General features: G+C 44.7%; 1 protein-coding gene across 1 annotated transcript in view; it reads right to left on the minus strand.

The window, feature by feature from the left end:
* The window catches only part of pcyt2 (phosphate cytidylyltransferase 2, ethanolamine), a 32,794-nt gene extending 15,627 nt beyond the window's left edge, over window positions 1-17,167 (minus strand). The window contains exons 1-2 of the mRNA XM_036948107.1: window positions 16,931-17,167; window positions 12,403-12,491 (exon numbers count right to left, since the gene is read on the minus strand). Coding sequence (XP_036804002.1) covers window positions 12,403-12,491; window positions 16,931-17,052 — 211 coding nt within the window. The 5' untranslated portion in view covers window positions 17,053-17,167. The remainder of the gene's footprint in view (window positions 1-12,402; window positions 12,492-16,930) is intronic.
* Between the last annotated feature and the right edge of the window lie 4,590 nt (window positions 17,168-21,757).

Here is a 21,757-nt window from a genome sequence, read left to right on the forward strand (position 1 = left end):
AGAGAAGGGAAGGGACTGTATATTACTGTAGTGTAGTGTAGTGGAGGGAGGGAGAGAAGGGAAGTGACTGTATATTAGTGTAGTGGAGGGAGGGAGAGAAGGGAAGGGACTGTATATTACTGTGGTGTAGTGGAGGGAGGGAGAGAAGGGAAGTGACTGTATATTACTGTAGTGTAGTGGAGGGAGGGAGAGAAGGGAAGTGACTGTATATTACTGTAGTGTAGTGGAGGGAGAGAAGGGAAGTGACTGTATATTACTGTGGTGTAGTGGAGGGAGGGAGAGAAGGGAAGTGACTGTATATTACTGTAGTGTAGTGGAGGGAGGGAGAGAAGGGAAGTGACTGTATATTAGTGTAGTGGAGGGAGAGAGAGAAGGGAAGGGACTGTATATTACTGTAGTGTAGTGTAGTGGAGGGAGGGAGAGAAGGGAAGTGACTGTATATTAGTGTAGTGGAGGGAGGGAGAGAAGGGAAGGGACTGTATATTACTGTGGTGTAGTGGAGGGAGGGAGAGAAGGGAAGTGACTGTATATTACTGTAGTGTAGTGGAGGGAGGGAGAGAAGGGAAGTGACTGTATATTACTGTAGTGTAGTGGAGGGAGAGAAGGGAAGTGACTGTATATTACTGTGGTGTAGTGGAGGGAGGGAGAGAAGGGAAGTGACTGTATATTACTGTAGTGTAGTGGAGGGAGGGAGAGAAGGGAAATGACTGTATATTACTGTAGTGTAGTGGAGGGAGGGAGAGAAGGGAAATGACTGTATATTACTGTAGTGGAGGGAGGGAGAGAAGGGAAATGACTGTATATTACTGTAGTGGAGGGAGGGATAGAAGGGAAATGACTGTATATTACTGTAGTGTAGTGGAGGGAGGGAGAGAAGGGAAGTGACTGTATATTACTGTAGTGTAGTGGAGGGAGAGAGAGAAGGGAAGTGACTGTATATTACTGTAGTGGAGGAAGAGAGAGAAGGGAAGTGACTGTATATTACTGTAGTGGAGGGAGGGAGAGAAGGGAAGTGACTGTATATTACTGTAGTGTAGTGGAGGGAGGGAGAGAAGGGAAGTGACTGTATATTACTGTAGTGTAGTGGAGGGAGAGAAGGGAAGTGACTGTATATTACTGTAGTGTAGTGGAGGGAGGGAGAGAAGGGAAGTGACTGTATATTACTGTAGTGTAGTGGAGGGAGGGAGAGAAGGGAAGTGACTGTATATTACTGTAGTGTAGTGGAGGGAGGGAGAGAAGGGAAATGACTGTATATTACTGTAGTGTAGTGGAGGGAGGGAGAGAAGGGAAATGACTGTATATTACTGTAGTGGAGGGAGGGAGAGAAGTGACTGTATATTACTGTAGTGTGGTGGAAGGAGGGAGAGAAGGGAAGTGACTGTATATTACTGTAGTGTAGTGGAGGGAGGGAGAGAAGGAAAGTGACTGTATATTACTGTATTGTAGTGGAGGGAGGGAGAGAAGGGAAGTGACTGTATATTACTGTAGTGTAGTGGAGGGAGGGCGAGAAGGGAAGTGACTGTATATTACTGTAGTGTAGTGGAGGGAGGGAGAGAAGGGAAATGACTGTATATTACTGTAGTGTAGTGGAGGGAGGGAGAGAAGGGAAATGACTGTATATTACTGTAGTGGAGGGAGGGAGAGAAGTGACTGTATATTACTGTAGTGTAGTGGAAGGAGGGAGAGAAGGGAAGTGACTGTATATTACTGTAGTGTAGTGGAGGGAGAGAAGGGAAGTGACTGCATATTACTGTAGTGTAGTGGAGGGAGGGAGAGAAGGGAAGTGACTGTATATTACTGTAGTGTAGTGGAGGGAGGGAGAGAAGGGAAGTGACTGTATATTACTGTAGTGTAGTGGAGGGAGAGAGAGAAGGGAATGACTGTATATTACTGTAGTGTAGTGGAGGGAGGGAGAGAAGGGAAGTGACTGTATCTTACTGTAGTGTAGTGGAGGGAGGGAGAGAAGGGAAGTGACTGTATATTACTGTAGTGTAGTGGAGGGAGGGAGAGAAGGGAAGTGACTGTATATTACTGTAGTGTAGTGGAGGGAGGGAGAGAAGGGAAATGACTGTATATTACTGTAGTGTAGTGTAGGGAGGGAGAGAAGGGAAGTGACTGTATATTAGTGTAGTGGAGGGAGGGAGAGAAGGGAAATTACTGTATATTACTGTAGTGTAGTGGAGGGAGGGCGAGAAGGGAAGTGACTGTATATTACTGTAGTGTAGTGGAGGGAGGGAGAGAAGGGAAATGACTGTATATTACTGTAGTGTAGTGGAGGGAGGGAGAGAAGGGAAATGACTGTATATTACTGTAGTGGAGGGAGGGAGAGAAGTGACTGTATATTACTGTAGTGTAGTGGAAGGAGGGAGAGAAGGGAAGTGACTGTATATTACTGTAGTGTAGTGGAGGGAGAGAAGGGAAGTGACTGCATATTACTGTAGTGTAGTGGAGGGAGGGAGAGAAGGGAAGTGACTGTATATTACTGTAGTGTAGTGGAGGGAGGGAGAGAAGGGAAGTGACTGTATATTACTGTAGTGTAGTGGAGGGAGAGAGAGAAGGGAATGACTGTATATTACTGTAGTGTAGTGGAGGGAGGGAGAGAAGGGAAGTGACTGTATCTTACTGTAGTGTAGTGGAGGGAGGGAGAGAAGGGAAGTGACTGTATATTACTGTAGTGTAGTGGAGGGAGGGAGAGAAGGGAAGTGACTGTATATTACTGTAGTGTAGTGGAGGGAGGGAGAGAAGGGAAATGACTGTATATTACTGTAGTGTAGTGTAGGGAGGGAGAGAAGGGAAGTGACTGTATATTAGTGTAGTGGAGGGAGGGAGAGAAGGGAAATTACTGTATATTACTGTAGTGTAGTGGAGGGAGGGCGAGAAGGGAAGTGACTGTATATTACTGTAGTGTAGTGGAGGGAGGGAGAGAAGGGAAATGACTGTATATTACTGTAGTGTAGTGGAGGGAGGGAGAGAAGGGAAATGACTGTATATTACTGTAGTGGAGGGAGGGAGAGAAGTGACTGTATATTACTGTAGTGTAGTGGAAGGAGGGAGAGAAGGGAAGTGACTGTATATTACTGTAGTGTAGTGGAGGGAGAGAAGGGAAGTGACTGCATATTACTGTAGTGTAGTGGAGGGAGGGAGAGAAGGGAAGTGACTGTATATTACTGTAGTGTAGTGGAGGGAGGGAGAGAAGGGAAGTGACTGTATATTACTGTAGTGTAGTGGAGGGAGAGAGAGAAGGGAATGACTGTATATTACTGTAGTGGAGGGAGGGAGAGAAGGGAAGTGACTGTATCTTACTGTAGTGTAGTGGAGGGAGGGAGAGAAGGGAAGTGACTGTATATTACTGTAGTGTAGTGGAGGGAGGGAGAGAAGGGAAGTGACTGTATATTACTGTAGTGTAGTGGAGGGAGGGAGAGAAGGGAAGTGACTGTATATTAGTGTAGTGGAGGGAGGGAGAGAAGGGAAATTACTGTATATTACTGTAGTGTAGTGGAGGGAGGGAGAGAAGGGAAGTGACTGTATATTACTGTAGTGTAGTGGAGGGAGGGAGAGAAGGGAAGTGACTGTATATTAGTGTAGTGGAGGGAGGGAGAGAAGGGAAATGACTGTATATTACTGTAGTGTAGTGTAGGGAGGGAGAGAAGGGAAGTGACTGTATATTAGTGTAGTGGAGGGAGGGAGAGAAGGGAAATTACTGTATATTACTGTAGTGTAGTGGAGGGAGGGAGAGAAGGGAAGTGACTGTATATTACTGTAGTGTAGTGGAGGGAGGGAGAGAAGGGAAGTGACTGTATATTAGTGTAGTGGAGGGAGGGAGAGAAGGGAAATGACTGTATATTACTGTAGTGGAGGGAGGGAGAGAAGGGAAATGACTGTATATTACTGTAGTGGAGGGAGGGAGAGAAGGGAAATGACTGTATATTAGTGTAGTGGAGGGAGGGAGAGAAGGGAAATGACTGTATATTAGTGTAGTGGAGGGAGGGAGAGAAGGGAAATGACTGTATATTACTGTAGTGGAGGGAGGGAGGGAGAGAAGGGAAATGACTGTATATTACTGTAATGGAGGGAGGGAGAGAAGGGAAATGACTGTATATTACTGTAGTGTAGTGGAGGGAGGGAGAGAAGGGAAATGACTGTATATTACTGTAGTGTAGTGGAGGGAGGGAGAGAAGGGAAGTGACTGTATATTACTGTAGTGGAGGGAGGGAGAGAAGGGAAATGACTGTATATTACTGTAGTGTAGTGGAGGGAGGGAGAGAAGGGAAGTGACTGTATCTTACTGTAGTGTAGTGGAGGGAGGGAGAGAAGGGAAGTGACTGTATATTACTGTAGTGTAGTGGAGGGAGGGAGAGAAGGGAAGTGACTGTATATTACTGTAGTGTAGTGGAGGGAGGGAGAGAAGGGAAATGACTGTATATTACTGTAGTGGAGGGAGGGAGAGAAGTGACTGTATATTACTGTAGTGTGGTGGAAGGAGGGAGAGAAGGGAAGTGACTGTATATTACTGTATTGTAGTGGAGGGAGGGAGAGAAGGGAAGTGACTGTATATTACTGTATTGTAGTGGAGGGAGGGAGAGAAGGGAAATGACTGTATATTACTGTAGTGGAGGGAGGGAGAGAAGTGACTGTATATTACTGTAGTGTGGTGGAAGGAGGGAGAGAAGGGAAGTGACTGTATATTACTGTATTGTAGTGGAGGGAGGGAGAGAAGGGAAGTGACTGTATATTACTGTATTGTAGTGGAGGGAGGGAGAGAAGGGAAGTGACTGTATATTACTGTAGTGTAGTGGAGGGAGGGAGAGAAGGGAAGTGACTGTATATTACTGTAGTGTAGTGGAGGGAGGGAGAGAAGGGAAATGACTGTATATTACTGTAGTGTAGTGGAGGGAGGGAGAGAAGGGAAATGACTGTATATTACTGTAGTGGAGGGAGGGAGAGAAGTGACTGTATATTACTGTAGTGTAGTGGAAGGAGGGAGAGAAGGGAAGTGACTGTATATTACTGTAGTGTAGTGGAGGGAGAGAAGGGAAGTGACTGCATATTACTGTAGTGTAGTGGAGGGAGGGAGAGAAGGGAAGTGACTGTATATTACTGTAGTGTAGTGGAGGGAGGGAGAGAAGGGAAGTGACTGTATATTACTGTAGTGTAGTGGAGGGAGAGAGAGAAGGGAATGACTGTATATTACTGTAGTGTAGTGGAGGGAGGGAGAGAAGGGAAGTGACTGTATCTTACTGTAGTGTAGTGGAGGGAGGGAGAGAAGGGAAGTGACTGTATATTACTGTAGTGTAGTGGAGGGAGGGAGAGAAGGGAAGTGACTGTATATTACTGTAGTGTAGTGGAGGGAGGGAGAGAAGGGAAATGACTGTATATTACTGTAGTGTAGTGTAGGGAGGGAGAGAAGGGAAGTGACTGTATATTAGTGTAGTGGAGGGAGGGAGAGAAGGGAAATTACTGTATATTACTGTAGTGTAGTGGAGGGAGGGAGAGAAGGGAAGTGACTGTATATTACTGTAGTGTAGTGGAGGGAGGGAGAGAAGGGAAGTGACTGTATATTACTGTAGTGTAGTGGAGGGAGAGAAGGGAAGTGACTGTATATTACTGTAGTGTAGTGGAGGGAGGGAGAGAAGGGAAATGACTGTATATTACTGTAGTGTAGTGGAGGGAGGGAGAGAAGGGAAATGACTGTATATTACTGTAGTGGAGGGAGGGAGAGAAGTGACTGTATATTACTGTAGTGTGGTGGAAGGAGGGAGAGAAGGGAAGTGACTGTATATTACTGTAGTGTAGTGGAGGGAGGGAGAGAAGGGAAGTGACTGTATATTACTGTATTGTAGTGGAGGGAGGGAGAGAAGGGAAGTGACTGTATATTACTGTAGTGTAGTGGAGGGAGGGAGAGAAGGGAAGTGACTGTATATTACTGTATTGTAGTGGAGGGAGGGAGAGAAGGGAAGTGACTGTATATTACTGTAGTGTAGTGGAGGGAGGGCGAGAAGGGAAGTGACTGTATATTACTGTAGTGTAGTGGAGGGAGGGAGAGAAGGGAAATGACTGTATATTACTGTAGTGTAGTGGAGGGAGGGAGAGAAGGGAAATGACTGTATATTACTGTAGTGGAGGGAGGGAGAGAAGTGACTGTATATTACTGTAGTGTAGTGGAAGGAGGGAGAGAAGGGAAGTGACTGTATATTACTGTAGTGTAGTGGAGGGAGAGAAGGGAAGTGACTGCATATTACTGTAGTGTAGTGGAGGGAGGGAGAGAAGGGAAGTGACTGTATATTACTGTAGTGTAGTGGAGGGAGGGAGAGAAGGGAAGTGACTGTATATTACTGTAGTGTAGTGGAGGGAGAGAGAGAAGGGAATGACTGTATATTACTGTAGTGTAGTGGAGGGAGGGAGAGAAGGGAAGTGACTGTATCTTACTGTAGTGTAGTGGAGGGAGGGAGAGAAGGGAAGTGACTGTATATTACTGTAGTGTAGTGGAGGGAGGGAGAGAAGGGAAGTGACTGTATATTACTGTAGTGTAGTGGAGGGAGGGAGAGAAGGGAAATGACTGTATATTACTGTAGTGTAGTGTAGGGAGGGAGAGAAGGGAAGTGACTGTATATTAGTGTAGTGGAGGGAGGGAGAGAAGGGAAATTACTGTATATTACTGTAGTGTAGTGGAGGGAGGGAGAGAAGGGAAGTGACTGTATATTACTGTAGTGTAGTGGAGGGAGGGAGAGAAGGGAAGTGACTGTATATTACTGTAGTGTAGTGGAGGGAGGGAGAGAAGGGAAGTGACTGTATATTACTGTAGTGTAGTGGAGGGAGGGAGAGAAGGGAAGTGACTGTATATTACTGTAGTGTAGTGGAGGGAGGGAGAGAAGGGAAGTGACTGTATATTACTGTAGTGTAGTGGAGGGAGGGAGAGAAGGGAAATGACTGTATATTACTGTAGTGTAGTGGAGGGAGGGAGAGAAGGGAAATGACTGTATATTACTGTAGTGGAGGGAGGGAGAGAAGGGAAATTACTGTATATTACTGTAGTGTAGTGGAGGGAGGGCGAGAAGGGAAGTGACTGTATATTACTGTAGTGTAGTGGAGGGAGGGAGAGAAGGGAAGTGACTGTATATTACTGTAGTGTAGTGGAGGGAGGGAGAGAAGGGAAGTGACTGTATATTACTGTAGTGTAGTGGAGGGAGGGAGAGAAGGGAAGTGACTGTATATTACTGTAGTGGAGGGAGGGAGAGAAGGGAAGTGACTGTATATTACTGTAGTGGAGGGAGGGAGGGAGAGAAGGGAAGTGACTGTATATTACTGTAGTGTAGTGGAGGGAGGGAGGGAGAGAAGGGAAGTGACTGTATATTACTGTAGTGTAGTGGAGGGAGAGAGAGAAGGGAAATTACTGTATATTACTGTGGTGTAGTGGAGGGAGGGAGAGAAGGGAAGTGACTGTATATTACTGTAGTGTAGTGGAGGGAGGGAGAGAAGGGAAATGACTGTATATTACTGTAGTGTAGTGGAGGGAGGGAGAGAAGGGAAATGACTGTATATTACTGTAGTGGAGGGAGGGAGAGAAGGGAAATGACTGTATATTACTGTAGTGTAGTGGAGGGAGGGAGAGAAGGGAAATGACTGTATATTACTGTAGTGGAGGGAGGGAGAGAAGTGACTGTATATTACTGTAGTGTAGTGGAAGGAGGGAGAGAAGGGAAGTGACTGTATATTACTGTAGTGTAGTGGAGGGAGAAAAGGGAAGTGACTGCATATTACTGTAGTGTAGTGGAGGGAGGGAGAGAAGGGAAGTGACTGTATATTACTGTAGTGTAGTGGAGGGAGGGAGAGAAGGGAAGTGACTGTATCTTACTGTAGTGTAGTGGAGGGAGGGAGAGAAGGGAAGTGACTGTATATTACTGTAGTGTAGTGGAGGGAGAGAGAGAAGGGAAGTGACTGTATATTACTGTAGTGTAGTGGAGGGAGGGAGAGAAGGGAAGTGACTGTATATTACTGTAGTGTAGTGGAGGGAGGGAGAGAAGGGAAATGACTGTATATTACTGTAGTGTAGTGTAGGGAGGGAGAGAAGGGAAGTGACTGTATATTAGTGTAGTGGAGGGAGGGAGAGAAGGGAAATTACTGTATATTACTGTAGTGTAGTGGAGGGAGGGAGAGAAGGGAAGTGACTGTATATTACTGTAGTGTAGTGGAGGGAGGGAGAGAAGGGAAGTGACTGTATATTACTGTAGTGTAGTGGAGGGAGAGAAGGGAAGTGACTGTATATTACTGTAGTGTAGTGGAGGGAGGGAGAGAAGGGAAATGACTGTATATTACTGTAGTGTAGTGGAGGGAGGGAGAGAAGGGAAATGACTGTATATTACTGTAGTGGAGGGAGGGAGAGAAGTGACTGTATATTACTGTAGTGTGGTGGAAGGAGGGAGAGAAGGGAAGTGACTGTATATTACTGTAGTGTAGTGGAGGGAGGGAGAGAAGGGAAGTGACTGTATATTACTGTATTGTAGTGGAGGGAGGGAGAGAAGGGAAGTGACTGTATATTACTGTAGTGTAGTGGAGGGAGGGAGAGAAGGGAAGTGACTGTATATTACTGTATTGTAGTGGAGGGAGGGAGAGAAGGGAAGTGACTGTATATTACTGTAGTGTAGTGGAGGGAGGGCGAGAAGGGAAGTGACTGTATATTACTGTAGTGTAGTGGAGGGAGGGAGAGAAGGGAAATGACTGTATATTACTGTAGTGTAGTGGAGGGAGGGAGAGAAGGGAAATGACTGTATATTACTGTAGTGGAGGGAGGGAGAGAAGTGACTGTATATTACTGTAGTGTAGTGGAAGGAGGGAGAGAAGGGAAGTGACTGTATATTACTGTAGTGTAGTGGAGGGAGAGAAGGGAAGTGACTGCATATTACTGTAGTGTAGTGGAGGGAGGGAGAGAAGAGAAGTGACTGTATATTACTGTAGTGTAGTGGAGGGAGGGAGAGAAGGGAAGTGACTGTATATTACTGTAGTGTAGTGGAGGGAGAGAGAGAAGGGAATGACTGTATATTACTGTAGTGTAGTGGAGGGAGGGAGAGAAGGGAAGTGACTGTATCTTACTGTAGTGTAGTGGAGGGAGGGAGAGAAGGGAAGTGACTGTATATTACTGTAGTGTAGTGGAGGGAGGGAGAGAAGGGAAGTGACTGTATATTACTGTAGTGTAGTGGAGGGAGGGAGAGAAGGGAAATGACTGTATATTACTGTAGTGTAGTGTAGGGAGGGAGAGAAGGGAAGTGACTGTATATTAGTGTAGTGGAGGGAGGGAGAGAAGGGAAATTACTGTATATTACTGTAGTGTAGTGGAGGGAGGGAGAGAAGGGAAGTGACTGTATATTACTGTAGTGGAGGGAGGGAGAGAAGTGACTGTATATTACTGTAGTGTGGTGGAAGGAGGGAGAGAAGGGAAATGACTGTATATTACTGTAGTGTAGTGGAGGGAGGGAGAGAAGGGAAATGACTGTATATTACTGTAGTGGAGGGAGGGAGAGAAGTGACTGTATATTACTGTAGTGTGGTGGAAGGAGGGAGAGAAGGGAAGTGACTGTATATTACTGTAGTGTAGTGGAGGGAGGGAGCGAAGGGAAGTGACTGTATATTACTGTATTGTAGTGGAGGGAGGGAGAGAAGGGAAGTGACTGTATATTACTGTAGTGTAGTGGAGGGAGGGCGAGAAGGGAAGTGACTGTATATTACTGTAGTGTAGTGGAGGGAGGGAGAGAAGGGAAATGACTGTATATTACTGTAGTGGAGGAGGGAGAGAAGTGACTGTATATTACTGTAGTGTAGTGGAGGGAGGGAGAGAAGGGAAGTGACTGTATATTACTGTAGTGGAGGGAGGGAGAGAAGGGAAGTGACTGTATATTACTGTAGTGGAGGGAGGGAGAGAAGGGAAGTGACTGTATATTACTGTAGTGTAGTGGAAGGAGGGAGAGAAGGGAAGTGACTGTATATTACTGTAGTGTAGTGGAGGGAGAGAAGGGAAGTGACTGCATATTACTGTAGTGTAGTGGAGGGAGGGAGAGAAGGGAAGTGACTGTATATTACTGTAGTGTAGTGGAGGGAGGGAGAGAAGGGAAGTGACTGTATATTACTGTAGTGTAGTGGAGGGAGAGAGAGAAGGGAATGACTGTATATTACTGTAGTGTAGTGGAGGGAGGGAGAGAAGGGAAGTGACTGTATCTTACTGTAGTGTAGTGGAGGGAGGGAGAGAAGGGAAGTGACTGTATATTACTGTAGTGTAGTGGAGGGAGGGAGAGAAGGGAAGTGACTGTATATTACTGTAGTGTAGTGGAGGGAGGGAGAGAAGGGAAATGACTGTATATTACTGTAGTGTAGTGTAGGGAGGGAGAGAAGGGAAGTGACTGTATATTAGTGTAGTGGAGGGAGGGAGAGAAGGGAAATTACTGTATATTACTGTAGTGTAGTGGAGGGAGGGCGAGAAGGGAAGTGACTGTATATTACTGTAGTGTAGTGGAGGGAGGGAGAGAAGGGAAATGACTGTATATTACTGTAGTGTAGTGGAGGGAGGGAGAGAAGGGAAATGACGGTATATTACTGTAGTGGAGGGAGGGAGAGAAGTGACTGTATATTACTGTAGTGTAGTGGAAGGAGGGAGAGAAGTGAAGTGACTGTATATTACTGTAGTGTAGTGGAGGGAGAGAAGGGAAGTGACTGCATATTACTGTAGTGTAGTGGAGGGAGGGAGAGAAGGGAAGTGACTGTATATTACTGTAGTGTAGTGGAGGGAGGGAGAGAAGGGAAGTGACTGTATATTACTGTAGTGTAGTGGAGGGAGAGAGAGAAGGGAATGACTGTATATTACTGTAGTGTAGTGGAGGGAGGGAGAGAAGGGAAGTGACTGTATCTTACTGTAGTGTAGTGGAGGGAGGGAGAGAAGGGAAGTGACTGTATATTACTGTAGTGTAGTGGAGGGAGGGAGAGAAGGGAAGTGACTGTATATTACTGTAGTGTAGTGGAGGGAGGGAGAGAAGGGAAATGACTGTATATTACTGTAGTGTAGTGTAGGGAGGGAGAGAAGGGAAGTGACTGTATATTAGTGTAGTGGAGGGAGGGAGAGAAGGGAAATTACTGTATATTACTGTAGTGTAGTGGAGGGAGGGAGAGAAGGGAAGTGACTGTATATTACTGTAGTGTAGTGGAGGGAGGGAGAGAAGGGAAGTGACTGTATATTAGTGTAGTGGAGGGAGGGAGAGAAGGGAAATGACTGTATATTACTGTAGTGGAGGGAGGGAGAGAAGGGAAATGACTGTATATTACTGTAGTGGAGGGAGGGAGAGAAGGGAAATGACTGTATATTGCTGTAGTGGAGGGAGGGAGAGAAGGGAAATGACTGTATATTAGTGTAGTGGAGGGAGGGAGAGAAGGGAAATGACTGTATATTACTGTAGTGGAGGGAGGGAGGGAGAGAAGGGAAATGACTGTATATTACTGTAATGGAGGGAGAGAAGGGAAATGACTGTATATTACTGTAGTGTAGTGGAGGGAGGGAGAGAAGGGAAATGACTGTATATTACTGTAGTGTAGTGGAGGGAGGGAGAGAAGGGAAGTGACTGTATATTACTGTAGTGTAGTGGAGGGAGGGAGAGAAGGGAAATGACTGTATATTACTGTAGTGTAGTGGAGGGAGGGAGAGAAGGGAAGTGACTGTATATTACTGTAGTGTAGTGGAGGGAGAGAAGGGAAGTGACTGTATATTACTGTAGTGTAGTGGAGGGAGGGAGAGAAGGGAAGTGACTGTATATTACTGTAGTGTAGTGGAGGGAGAGAAGGGAAGTGACTGTATATTACTGTAGTGTAGTGGAGGGAGAGAAGGGAAGTGACTGTATATTACTGTAGTGTAGTGGAGGGAGGGAGAAAAGGGAAGTGACTGTATATTAGTGTAGTGTAGTGGAGGGAGGGAGAGAAGGGAAGTGACTGTATATTACTGTAGTGTAGTGGAGGGAGGGAGAGAAGGGAAGTGACTGTATATTACTGTAGTGGAGGGAGGGAGGGAGAGAAGGGAAGTGACTGTATATTACTGTAGTGGAGGGAGGGAGGGAGAGAAGGGAAGTGACTGTATATTACTGTAGTGTAGTGGAGGGAGGGAGAGAAAGGAAATTACTGTATATTACTGTAGTGTAGTGGAGGGAGGGAGAGAAGGAAAGTGACTGTATATTACTGTAGTGGAGGGAGGGAGAGAAGGGAAGTGACTGTATATTACTGTAGTGGAGGGAGGGAGAGAAGGGAAATGACTGTATATTACTGTGGAGTGGAGGGGAACAGAGAGACAAGTGAAGAAACAGAGAATGAGATACTTATGATTAATATGCGTGTCTCCGTGTGTGTGTCTGTTTGTGTGTGTGGGTGTGTGTTCACCATCTGTATGTACTCCAACGATGAGGTAATCTCCCATGGCCTTAGCCTGTCTCAGCTGGTTGGAGTGGCCGTAGTGCACCATGTCATAACTACAGGACAGGTAGAGAGAGCATGTTGTCATTAACGTGGGACAGACAGTGTGTGTATAACTGAGCTGGTCTAAGGGAGGGCTAGTGTTTTAATGAGTAGCTGCTCTATACTTGATAGTTGGCATCTGTATCCAGTGGTGGTGGGTGTTGGTGGTGGTGGTGGTGGGTGGTTGCCTGCCTGCCTGCCTGCCCTCCCTCCCTCCCTCCCTCCCCTCCCCTCCATCCCCTCCCCTCCCTCCCTCCCCTGCCCTCCCTCATGGAATAGAAATGGAGGAACCTCTCTCTCCTTCCACACAGCAGACCCATCACCCCACACAACCCTACAGCCTGCTCCGTCCTCCTTCTGTTCTACCGTCACATGATTACCAGCCATGGTAGGATTTACACTAAACACAACAAGTTACGTTTCTCAAGTTAGGATTCAGCCCAAGGAAAGTACAATGTGTGGATCTGGCAGTATGTGTGTCATCCTCTCTCTGTAATGTGTGTGTAAGTACTGATTCCTCTCTGTAATTAACCCCAGGATTACCATGGGAATTATCCCTGAGGTGTAACCAAGACGACAGTATCCCAGGCTAAGACCAGGAGACAGGCAGATCAACTGGGGACTCCCAACAACTCTCCTTTACACTGCCACTATAGTACAGAGAGCCTGCCTCTAATAGGTCTGTCCTATCCACATAACTTGCTGGGTTTTGGCCAAACAGCCACTCCCTCTAATTCATTCCACTGTGTAAAGAAATCATTCCGAGTGCACTCTGTAGGCTGTAGGAAATAGGGTGCTATTTGGGACATACTTCGCTGTAACAAAGTACACTGAGTGCTTCTGTTTTATTTTGATGTACTCATCTCTCGCTCTCTCCCACTTTCTTTCCCTCTCCCTGCTCCCCTAAAAGACCCCTCTGCTACACCCTAAAAGACACCCCTGCTACCCCCTAAAAGACCCCCCTGCTATAAACACTGCTCTCACACAGACACAGATACTCTGCCCTCGTGGTACCCAGACAGAAAGCTAGTTTGTGATAGCTTGTTTTGACATGGCAGTCCAGAATAGTGGGTATAAATAACTAACCAACCGTCTGTCTGTGTACATAGTGATTAAGTATTAATTAACTAACCTGCTACACCCTAAAAGACCCCCCTGCTACCCCCTAAAAGACCCTCCTGATACCCCATAAAATACCCTCCTGCTACACCCTAAAAGACCCTCCTGATACCCCCTAAAAGACCCTCCTGCTACCCCCTAAAAGACCCTACTGCTACCCCTTAAAAGACCCTCCTGATACCCCCTAAAAGACCCTCCTGATACCCCCTAAAAGACCCTCCTGCTACACCCTAAAAGACCCCCCTGCTACCCCCTAAAAGACCCTCCTGCTACCCCCTAAAAGACCCCCCTGCTACCCCCTAAAAGACCCCCCTGCTACCCCCTAAAAGACCCTACTGCTACCCCCTAAAAGACCCTCCTGATACCCCCTAAAAGACCCCAACAAGACCCCTCTGCCACCCCCATGCTGTATCTGTCACTGTACGACATGTTCACTATGTTGGTTAGCTATTAATACTTAATCACTATGTACACAGACAGACGGTTGGTTAGTTATTTATACCCACTATTCTGGACTGCCATGTCAAAACAAGCTATCACAAACTAGCTTTCTGTCTGGGTACCACGAGGGCAGAGTATCTGTGTCTGTGTGAGAGCAGTGTTTATAGCTATGCCACCACCAGTCACAAGGTGAGAACGGGGAGGTGGGAGTCAGTCGGCTCTCGCCTCAAGTAAACTCAGCAAGACCACGTCAGCGACCCAAATGGTACTCTGTACCCTACATGATGCACTACACTGAACCAGAGCCTTATGGGCCCTGGGCAAAAGTAGTGCCCTATAAAGGGAATAGGGTTCCATTTGGGACACTACCCCATAAAAGGCTATTTAGTATTAGAGTAAGTGCACTATAGGGCTCTGATCAAAAGAGGTGCCCTTGGTCAAAAGAAGTGCACAACATAGGATGCCATTTTGGACACATCCCATGATGAGCACAATGCAGGCTGTAGGTACTAGGTGGTGTTGATGGGCGGGAGTGAGAGACTAGCCCTGTTTGAGTACTCTCAAAATGCATCCTTCCTTCCTCCTCCCCCTTATTCTTCTTTGAAAGAGCCTAATCACTGATCTGGTGTCTGTTAATAGGTGAAAGCTAAGTAGTAGAATCCTTTACTTTCCCCTATCCAGTCGTGTTGAATCAGTGATAGTAAGCCAGGGTGGTATTTCCTATTGATTTAGTGCACACCGTATGGGGTTGAAACAAAACAAGCACATTTCTTTATGGGACAAGTTGACTTCATGAATATAACCTAGGTAAAGTATTTGAACCAAGCCAGAGCAAGGGCATCAGAGCGTGTTATTGGCCTTGGCTAATAACTTACTCTCCTGACTCCTCTCTAATCCACAGGGAGACAAAGGTTACTGCAGGTCATTCTCCACCTGGCAGACAGCAGCATCGATCACAGAGCTTCTACCTCATCCTTATCAAGGGAGGAAGAAGGTGCCCCTAGAGTAGACGCTGATCTTTCTGTCATTTTGGCATTTCCCCCATTAATGGTTAAGGTTAGGATTGGGGAGATGATCCTAGATCTGTAGCTAGGGGAAACGTCACCCAGGAAGGAGCCTTATCAGGCATTCATGTATTTGACAAACTTGAATAAAGGCCTATTAGCTACTAATCAAATGTTATTTGTCACATGCACCGAATAAAACAGGTGTTGACTTTACCTAATGCCAAGCTACTGCTGAAAGTAAACAACTGTTATGGTCAACTGATAAGGGTGGACTTTGTACTTCCTTGCCAACTGGGTTGGGTAGCTAGCTATGTCACTCTGCACATTGTCCTCTGACAACAAATCAAGCGTTGCAACATACAGTAGTGCTGCCATGACAACAGCCTTAGTCCCACTGGGCTTGTCATCATGTTTACAGTTAGTAAAATACAGTTGGGTAATAACAGTAAAATACAGTTATTATAAACGTAATAAGAGGTATTAGTTTGGGCTAGTCTGTATGCCTTTCTATAGCATGAAATTGATATCAAGTAGCTAAAACAGTGACTTTCAGATCAATCAACAAATGAATGACCGTTCTTCCGGCCTACCAACCGTTGCCAGCCAACTACTGTACAGGTCAGCTGTGTATGAGAAAGGCTGTAGTCATACACATAGCTAGAACTGATATGGTCTATGGTTGTAGACAACTAGACTGGTGTCAGTCTGTTTCTGCTCCTCAAGGAATTGTCAAACACAAACCGATTTGGGACCAGGCTAATTGTTAGCTAGCAGCAAGTCAGCAACTGCACTGTACCAAGCTATTTCCAATAATAAGCTTTATTTAACTAGGCAAGCCAGTTTAAGAACAAATTCTTATTTACAATGACGGCCTCTTTATTAAATTTTTATTTCACCAGGTATGCCAGTTGAGAACAAGTTCTCATTAACAACTGCGACCTGGCCAAGATAAAGCAAAGCAGTGCGACACAAACAACAACACATGGAATAAACAAACACAGTCAATAATACAGTAGAAAACAAAAGTCTATATACAAATGTGAGCAAATGAGGTGAGATAAGGGAGGAAAGGCAATAAATAGGCCATGGTGGCGAAACAATTACAATACAGCAATTAAACACTGGAGTGATAGATGTGCAGAAGATGAATGTGCAAGTAGAGAAACTGGTGTGCAAAGGAGAACCGGGGAACAGTGGGTTAACTGCCTTGTTCAGAGGCAGAACGACAGATGTTTACCTTGTCAACTCAGGGATTTTCGATCCAACAACCTTACCACTAGGCTACCTGCCTCCCCAATATCCATACATCACAGTGACAGCCAAGGTTACGTAACATCCTACCGAAACCGCATTTAGCAAAACACGTGCACAGAAACTTAAGTCTAGCTGAGATCATTCCGTTCCTACTGGTCGACACCGGCAGGCTGTGATCATATTCACAGCCCCTCTCTCAGAAAGGTAGCAACTGAAACAGTATATCTAGCTAGCAGGTACTGTAGTTATCTGACTTTAGGGGTATTTGTGATAGAAATCACAAAATGATCACATTAGTATACACTTTTGTTTGGCCATGCAGCAGCACACAAGTTCATGTTTATAAAGTAGCAAAAATACCTAGTTAGCCAGTTTGTGTGAAGTGGAATGTAACGATGTGCCGTTATATCTAGCTTAGTGGTTATAATCAACAGTTGATCAACCAAAATGTAACATTATTGGTAAAGCTACGCTAACAGTTAGTTACTAACCTAGCTACCTAAATTACTGAGGTTCCTATACACACAACAGACCACCAAACATGATATAAACCCTTTTCGCAGCTAGGCAACGTTGTACATGTAGCTAATATAAGTAGCTAGCTGGACAGGAGGCGTAGCTACACGACTTACCAGCCATCACACCACACCCGGACAGATCGCTTCCTCTTCTCTGGGCTGCAAGCCAAGTCTCCCTGCTTAGCACCGCTCTCTATTCCCTGCTCATTCGATGTGTGGTGACCGTTCTTGATCATGTTGATAAAATAATATTAAAAGTCTGAGCTAAAACCACAAAATAATAAAATAATGCCGTTAAAATGACAGCTTGGGTGATCTCATCCCCCGGTTTAATGTAGGAATGAACCCGCCGGTAGGACAACGCCTCCTTTGGCGTGGAAATCGCGTCACGGTCGAACCATGACTACTCCTAGGTAGCGGCCATGCTGCTGGCTGCGTAAAAACTCACATCACGTGATTACGCAAACCCGCACAACGTAGATTTTGGGTGTGTTCGTGAATTCAATCTCGAGTGCCGGGGTGCGTTCAGGGCGTTCTTAAACCCAGAGCGTTTCGCGGAGTAGGGTTGATCTGAGCGTTTTAACCTCACAACGGCAGTCAAGCGCCCAAGCTAACCGGCTAGCTACTTCCAGGCACAAATGAGAGAACCCCTCGCTCTGAACATTTTACTCGTCCTAGCAGAGCTGGTTAGGCTTATTTCATTTTATCCAGGTGGTTGGTGATTGTAACTGTGCTGCTGGCCACAATTGAATTAACTTTTTTTGCCGACGTTTACTGACACCAGCCATCTTCAACAGGTGTTGAGCTTTAGTAAATTCATCAGTTATTCTGCGCTCTGGCACTCAGACGAGAGTGCTCTGAAATCAGAGTAGATAGCCAGAGCAAATTTACGAACGCATCCTATACATTTCCGAGAAATCTACGCGATTCGCGTGTAAACAAAGTCCCAGAACACTTTCCTGTCAACCAATGTGGTTGAGAGAGAAAAACATTCGTCATGCAACGTTTGAATAGATTCAATGGAACTTTAAATTATAGTAACAGTACAAAAACAGTCAAGGGGTGGACAATGTATACTTCACAGTTGCCCAAAGGCCTGCAAATGGCGATATTGAGTCGTTTTATCATATCAAATCAAACGTTATTGGGCCAATACAACAGATGTAGACGACAGGGTTTATATGCTTATATCCCCGCTATACACTCATATCTCCATGGACCGGTTCGTAGATAAAACATTCTCCATTCAGGCTGCGAAGTTGTAGATTTCCTCCATATAAAGGGGAAGTTTACCTAAAATCCCAAACATTGAAATTAGTTAGGTGAAATGTGCCTCCTCCCTCCCTGTTGTTGCAGCCACATTAAATAATAATATAAAATAATCACAGTTGTTTTAGGTGGAAAGTACACATCTCCTGACTTAAAACCAATAGTATTTTTGATTAAAATAGCTAATTTGACCAGACCCTTTAAATAAAAGTAATATGTCCACAATTCATGGTTTTCTTAATTGCTCTTTGACTGACAATGGAGCCGCACAAAGACACGTCACATGACTCATTTTAGCAGCTCTCCAGTTCTACACTGTAGGGAGAGAGAGGAGAACTCCACCTAACTAGTTTCAATGTATGGAATCACTTGGGAAATGTGGGATTTTAGGTCAACTTCCCCTTTAACTTGATTTAATGGCGAGAAGGCAGAAGAAAACTACAGGGAAACTGTGTGTACTTTCTGAAACACCATTTTCCACCACCATGCTAGAGTAACCAATGCTCTTCTCGGAGGCTGTGTATCACGTTCAGTCAATCAGATCTTTTATTTTTAAAACTATCAGACTAGGGGGGAAACAAACAGACTGGTGCTGGAGTGGAACAGTGGTGAGGTTTTAATGGGTGTAGGGTTAATTGGTATAGTGGTGAGGTTTTAATGGGTGTAGGGTTAGTTGGTATAGTGGTGAGGTTTTAATGGGTGTAGGGTTAGTTGGTATAGTGATGACGTTTTAATGGGTGGAGGGTTAGTTGGTATAGTGGTGAGGTTTTAATGGGTGTAGGGTTAGTTGGTATAGTGGTGAGGTTTTAATGGGTGTAGGGTTAGTTGGTATAGTGGTGAGGTTTTAATGGGTGTAGGGTTAGTTGGTATAGTGGTGAGGTTTTAATGGGTGTAGGGTTAGTTGGTATAGTGGTGAGGTTTTAATGGGTGTAGGGTTAGTTGGTATAGTGGTGAGGTTTTAATGGGTGTAGGGTTAGTTGGTATAGTTATTCTTCCCTGAAATTGCGTTCCCATGCAAAACTAGACAGAAAGCTAACAACTAAGTCTTCAATAAAACTCCCAAGGCGTGACTTTTCTTGAATGAATATTTTGAAAACGTTTATGTTGTGAGACTTCAAAATACAGAAAATAATATACTTTAGTATTCAATTCACATCGACATACTGTACATTATACATTTCAAGTTGAATTTGCATAAATACAAAGCGCGCGCCAAGGTACAATGTATCTGGCATGATGACAAACCAGATAGCTAATTACCATATGAGTAGCAACTAGCTAACTCCTTTCATTATTCTAATAATGTGCAACCACCTCTGTACAATAACAAAGCATATTACACTAGAAACAGTAATAAAACTCAAGTATTGTATGTTCTACAATTCGTTTACATGACGCACGAGCAAAGTAATACGGATGAAGGCATACATGAAAGGCAAGGCCATTTGTTTGAGTAAATGCAACTAACATTGATAAGTAAACAATATCAATAACAAGATTATCATCACTAGCAATTACAAACAAATATTTTCCGAGGCTGAAGCGTGACAAGAAAAAACTGCACTGAAAGACCTGCACCACAGCGATGTTTTTAGCTGCTTCTCTGCGTACAGAACGACTACTCTACTTCCTGTTTCCGTACAGTCTTTATAAGTACCAGAAAGGTCCAATAGGGGGCGAAAAACACCATGGAACACAATGAAAATGCATTTTAACCACAGTAATAAAATAATCTGTTACCTTCTAACAGGATGGCAGCAAAATAGTGGTGACGTTTTAATGGGTGTAGGGTTAGTTGGTATAGTGGTGAGGTTTTAATGGGTTTAGGGTTAGTTGGAATAGTGGTGGGGTTTTAATGGGTGTAGGGTTAGTTGGTATAGGGGTGAGGTTTTAATGGGTGTAGGGTTAGTTGGTATAGCGGTGAGGTTTTAATGGGTGTAGGGTTAGTTGGTATGGGGTGAGGTTTTAATGGGTGTAGGGTTAGTTGGTATAGTGGTGAGGTTTGAGTGTGTTTAGGGTTAGTTGGAATAGTCGTGAGATTTTAATGGGTGTAGGGTTAGTTGGAATAGTGGTGAGGTTTTAATGGGTGTAGGGTTAGTTGGTATAGGGGTGAGGTTTTAATGGGTGTAGGGTTAGTTGGTATAGTGGTGAGGTTTGAGTGTGTTTAGGGTTAGTTGGAATAGTCGTGAGATTTTAATGGGTGTAGGGTTAGTTGGTATAGGAGTGAGGTTTTAATGGGTGTAGGGTTAGTTGGTATAGCGGTGAGGTTTTAATGGGTGTAGGGTTAGTTGGTATAGGGGTGAGGTTTTAATGGGTGTAGGGTTAGTTGGTATAGTGGCGAAGTTTGAGTGTGTTTAGGGTTAGTTGAAATAGTGGTGAGATTTTAATGGGTGTAGGGTTAGTTGGTATAGCAGTGAGGTTTTAATGGGTGTAGGGTTAGTTGGTATGGGGTGAGGTTTTAATGGGTGTAGGGTTAGTTGGTATAGTGGCGAAGTTTGAGTGTGTTTAGGGTTAGTTGAAATAGTGGTGAGATTTTAATGGGTGTAGGGTTAGTTGGTATAGCAGTGAGGTTTTAATGGGTGTAGGGTTAGTTGGTATGGGGTGAGGTTTTAATGGGTGTAGGGTTAGTTGGTATAGTGGTGAGGTTTGAGTGTGTTTAGGGTTAGTTGGAATAGTTGTGAGGTTTTAATGGGTGTAGGGTTAGTTGGTATAGTGGTGATGTTTTAATGGGTGTAGGGTTAGTTGGTATAGTGGTGAGGTTTTAATGGGTGTAGGGTTAGTTGGTATAGTGGTGAGGTTTGAGTGTGTTTAGGGTTAGTTGGAATAGTCGTGAGATTTTAATGGGTGTAGGGTTAGTTGGTATAGGAGTGAGGTTTTAATGGGTGTAGGGTTAGTTGGTATAGCGGTGAGGTTTTAATGGGTGTAGGGTTAGTTGGTATAGGGGTGAGGTTTTAATGGGTGTAGGGTTAGTTGGTATAGTGGCGAAGTTTGAGTGTGTTTAGGGTTAGTTGAAATAGTGGTGAGATTTTAATGGGTGTAGGGTTAGTTGGTATAGCAGTGAGGTTTTAATGGGTGTAGGGTTAGTTGGTATGGGGTGAGGTTTTAATGGGTGTAGGGTTAGTTGGTATAGTGGTGAGGTTTGAGTGTGTTTAGGGTTAGTTGGAATAGTTGTGAGGTTTTAATGGGTGTAGGGTTAGTTGGTATAGTGGTGATGTTTTAATGGGTGTAGGGTTAGTTGGTATAGTGGTGAGGTTTTAATGGGTGTAGGGTTAGTTGGTATAGTGGTGAGGTTTTAATGGGTGTAGGGTTAGTTGGTATAGTGGTGATGTTTTAATGGGTTTAGCATTAGTTGGTATAGTGGTGATGTTTTAATGGGTTTAGCGTTAGTTGGTATAGTGGTGATGTTTTAATGGGTTTAGCGTTAGCTGCTAGTGCAATCCCACCTTGTCTAGGTTGGATGGAAACCTGGTTTATGAAAACAAATAAAGTTTTTTTTTTAAGTGTTTACATAGTGGCGTAGCCAGTCCACAAGGTGGCAAAGCGCCTCTTCTGTTCTTTGGGGAGAACACTGATGTGTAGCACCAAGAAAACACAACATTTGACACTGAGATTCCATCCCAAATGGTACCCTCTTCCCCATGTAGTGCTCTACTTTTGACCAGGACCCATAGA

This window comes from Oncorhynchus mykiss, chromosome 17 (assembly GCF_013265735.2).
Source record: "Oncorhynchus mykiss isolate Arlee chromosome 17, USDA_OmykA_1.1, whole genome shotgun sequence".
Classification (NCBI taxonomy): domain Eukaryota; kingdom Metazoa; phylum Chordata; class Actinopteri; order Salmoniformes; family Salmonidae; genus Oncorhynchus; species Oncorhynchus mykiss.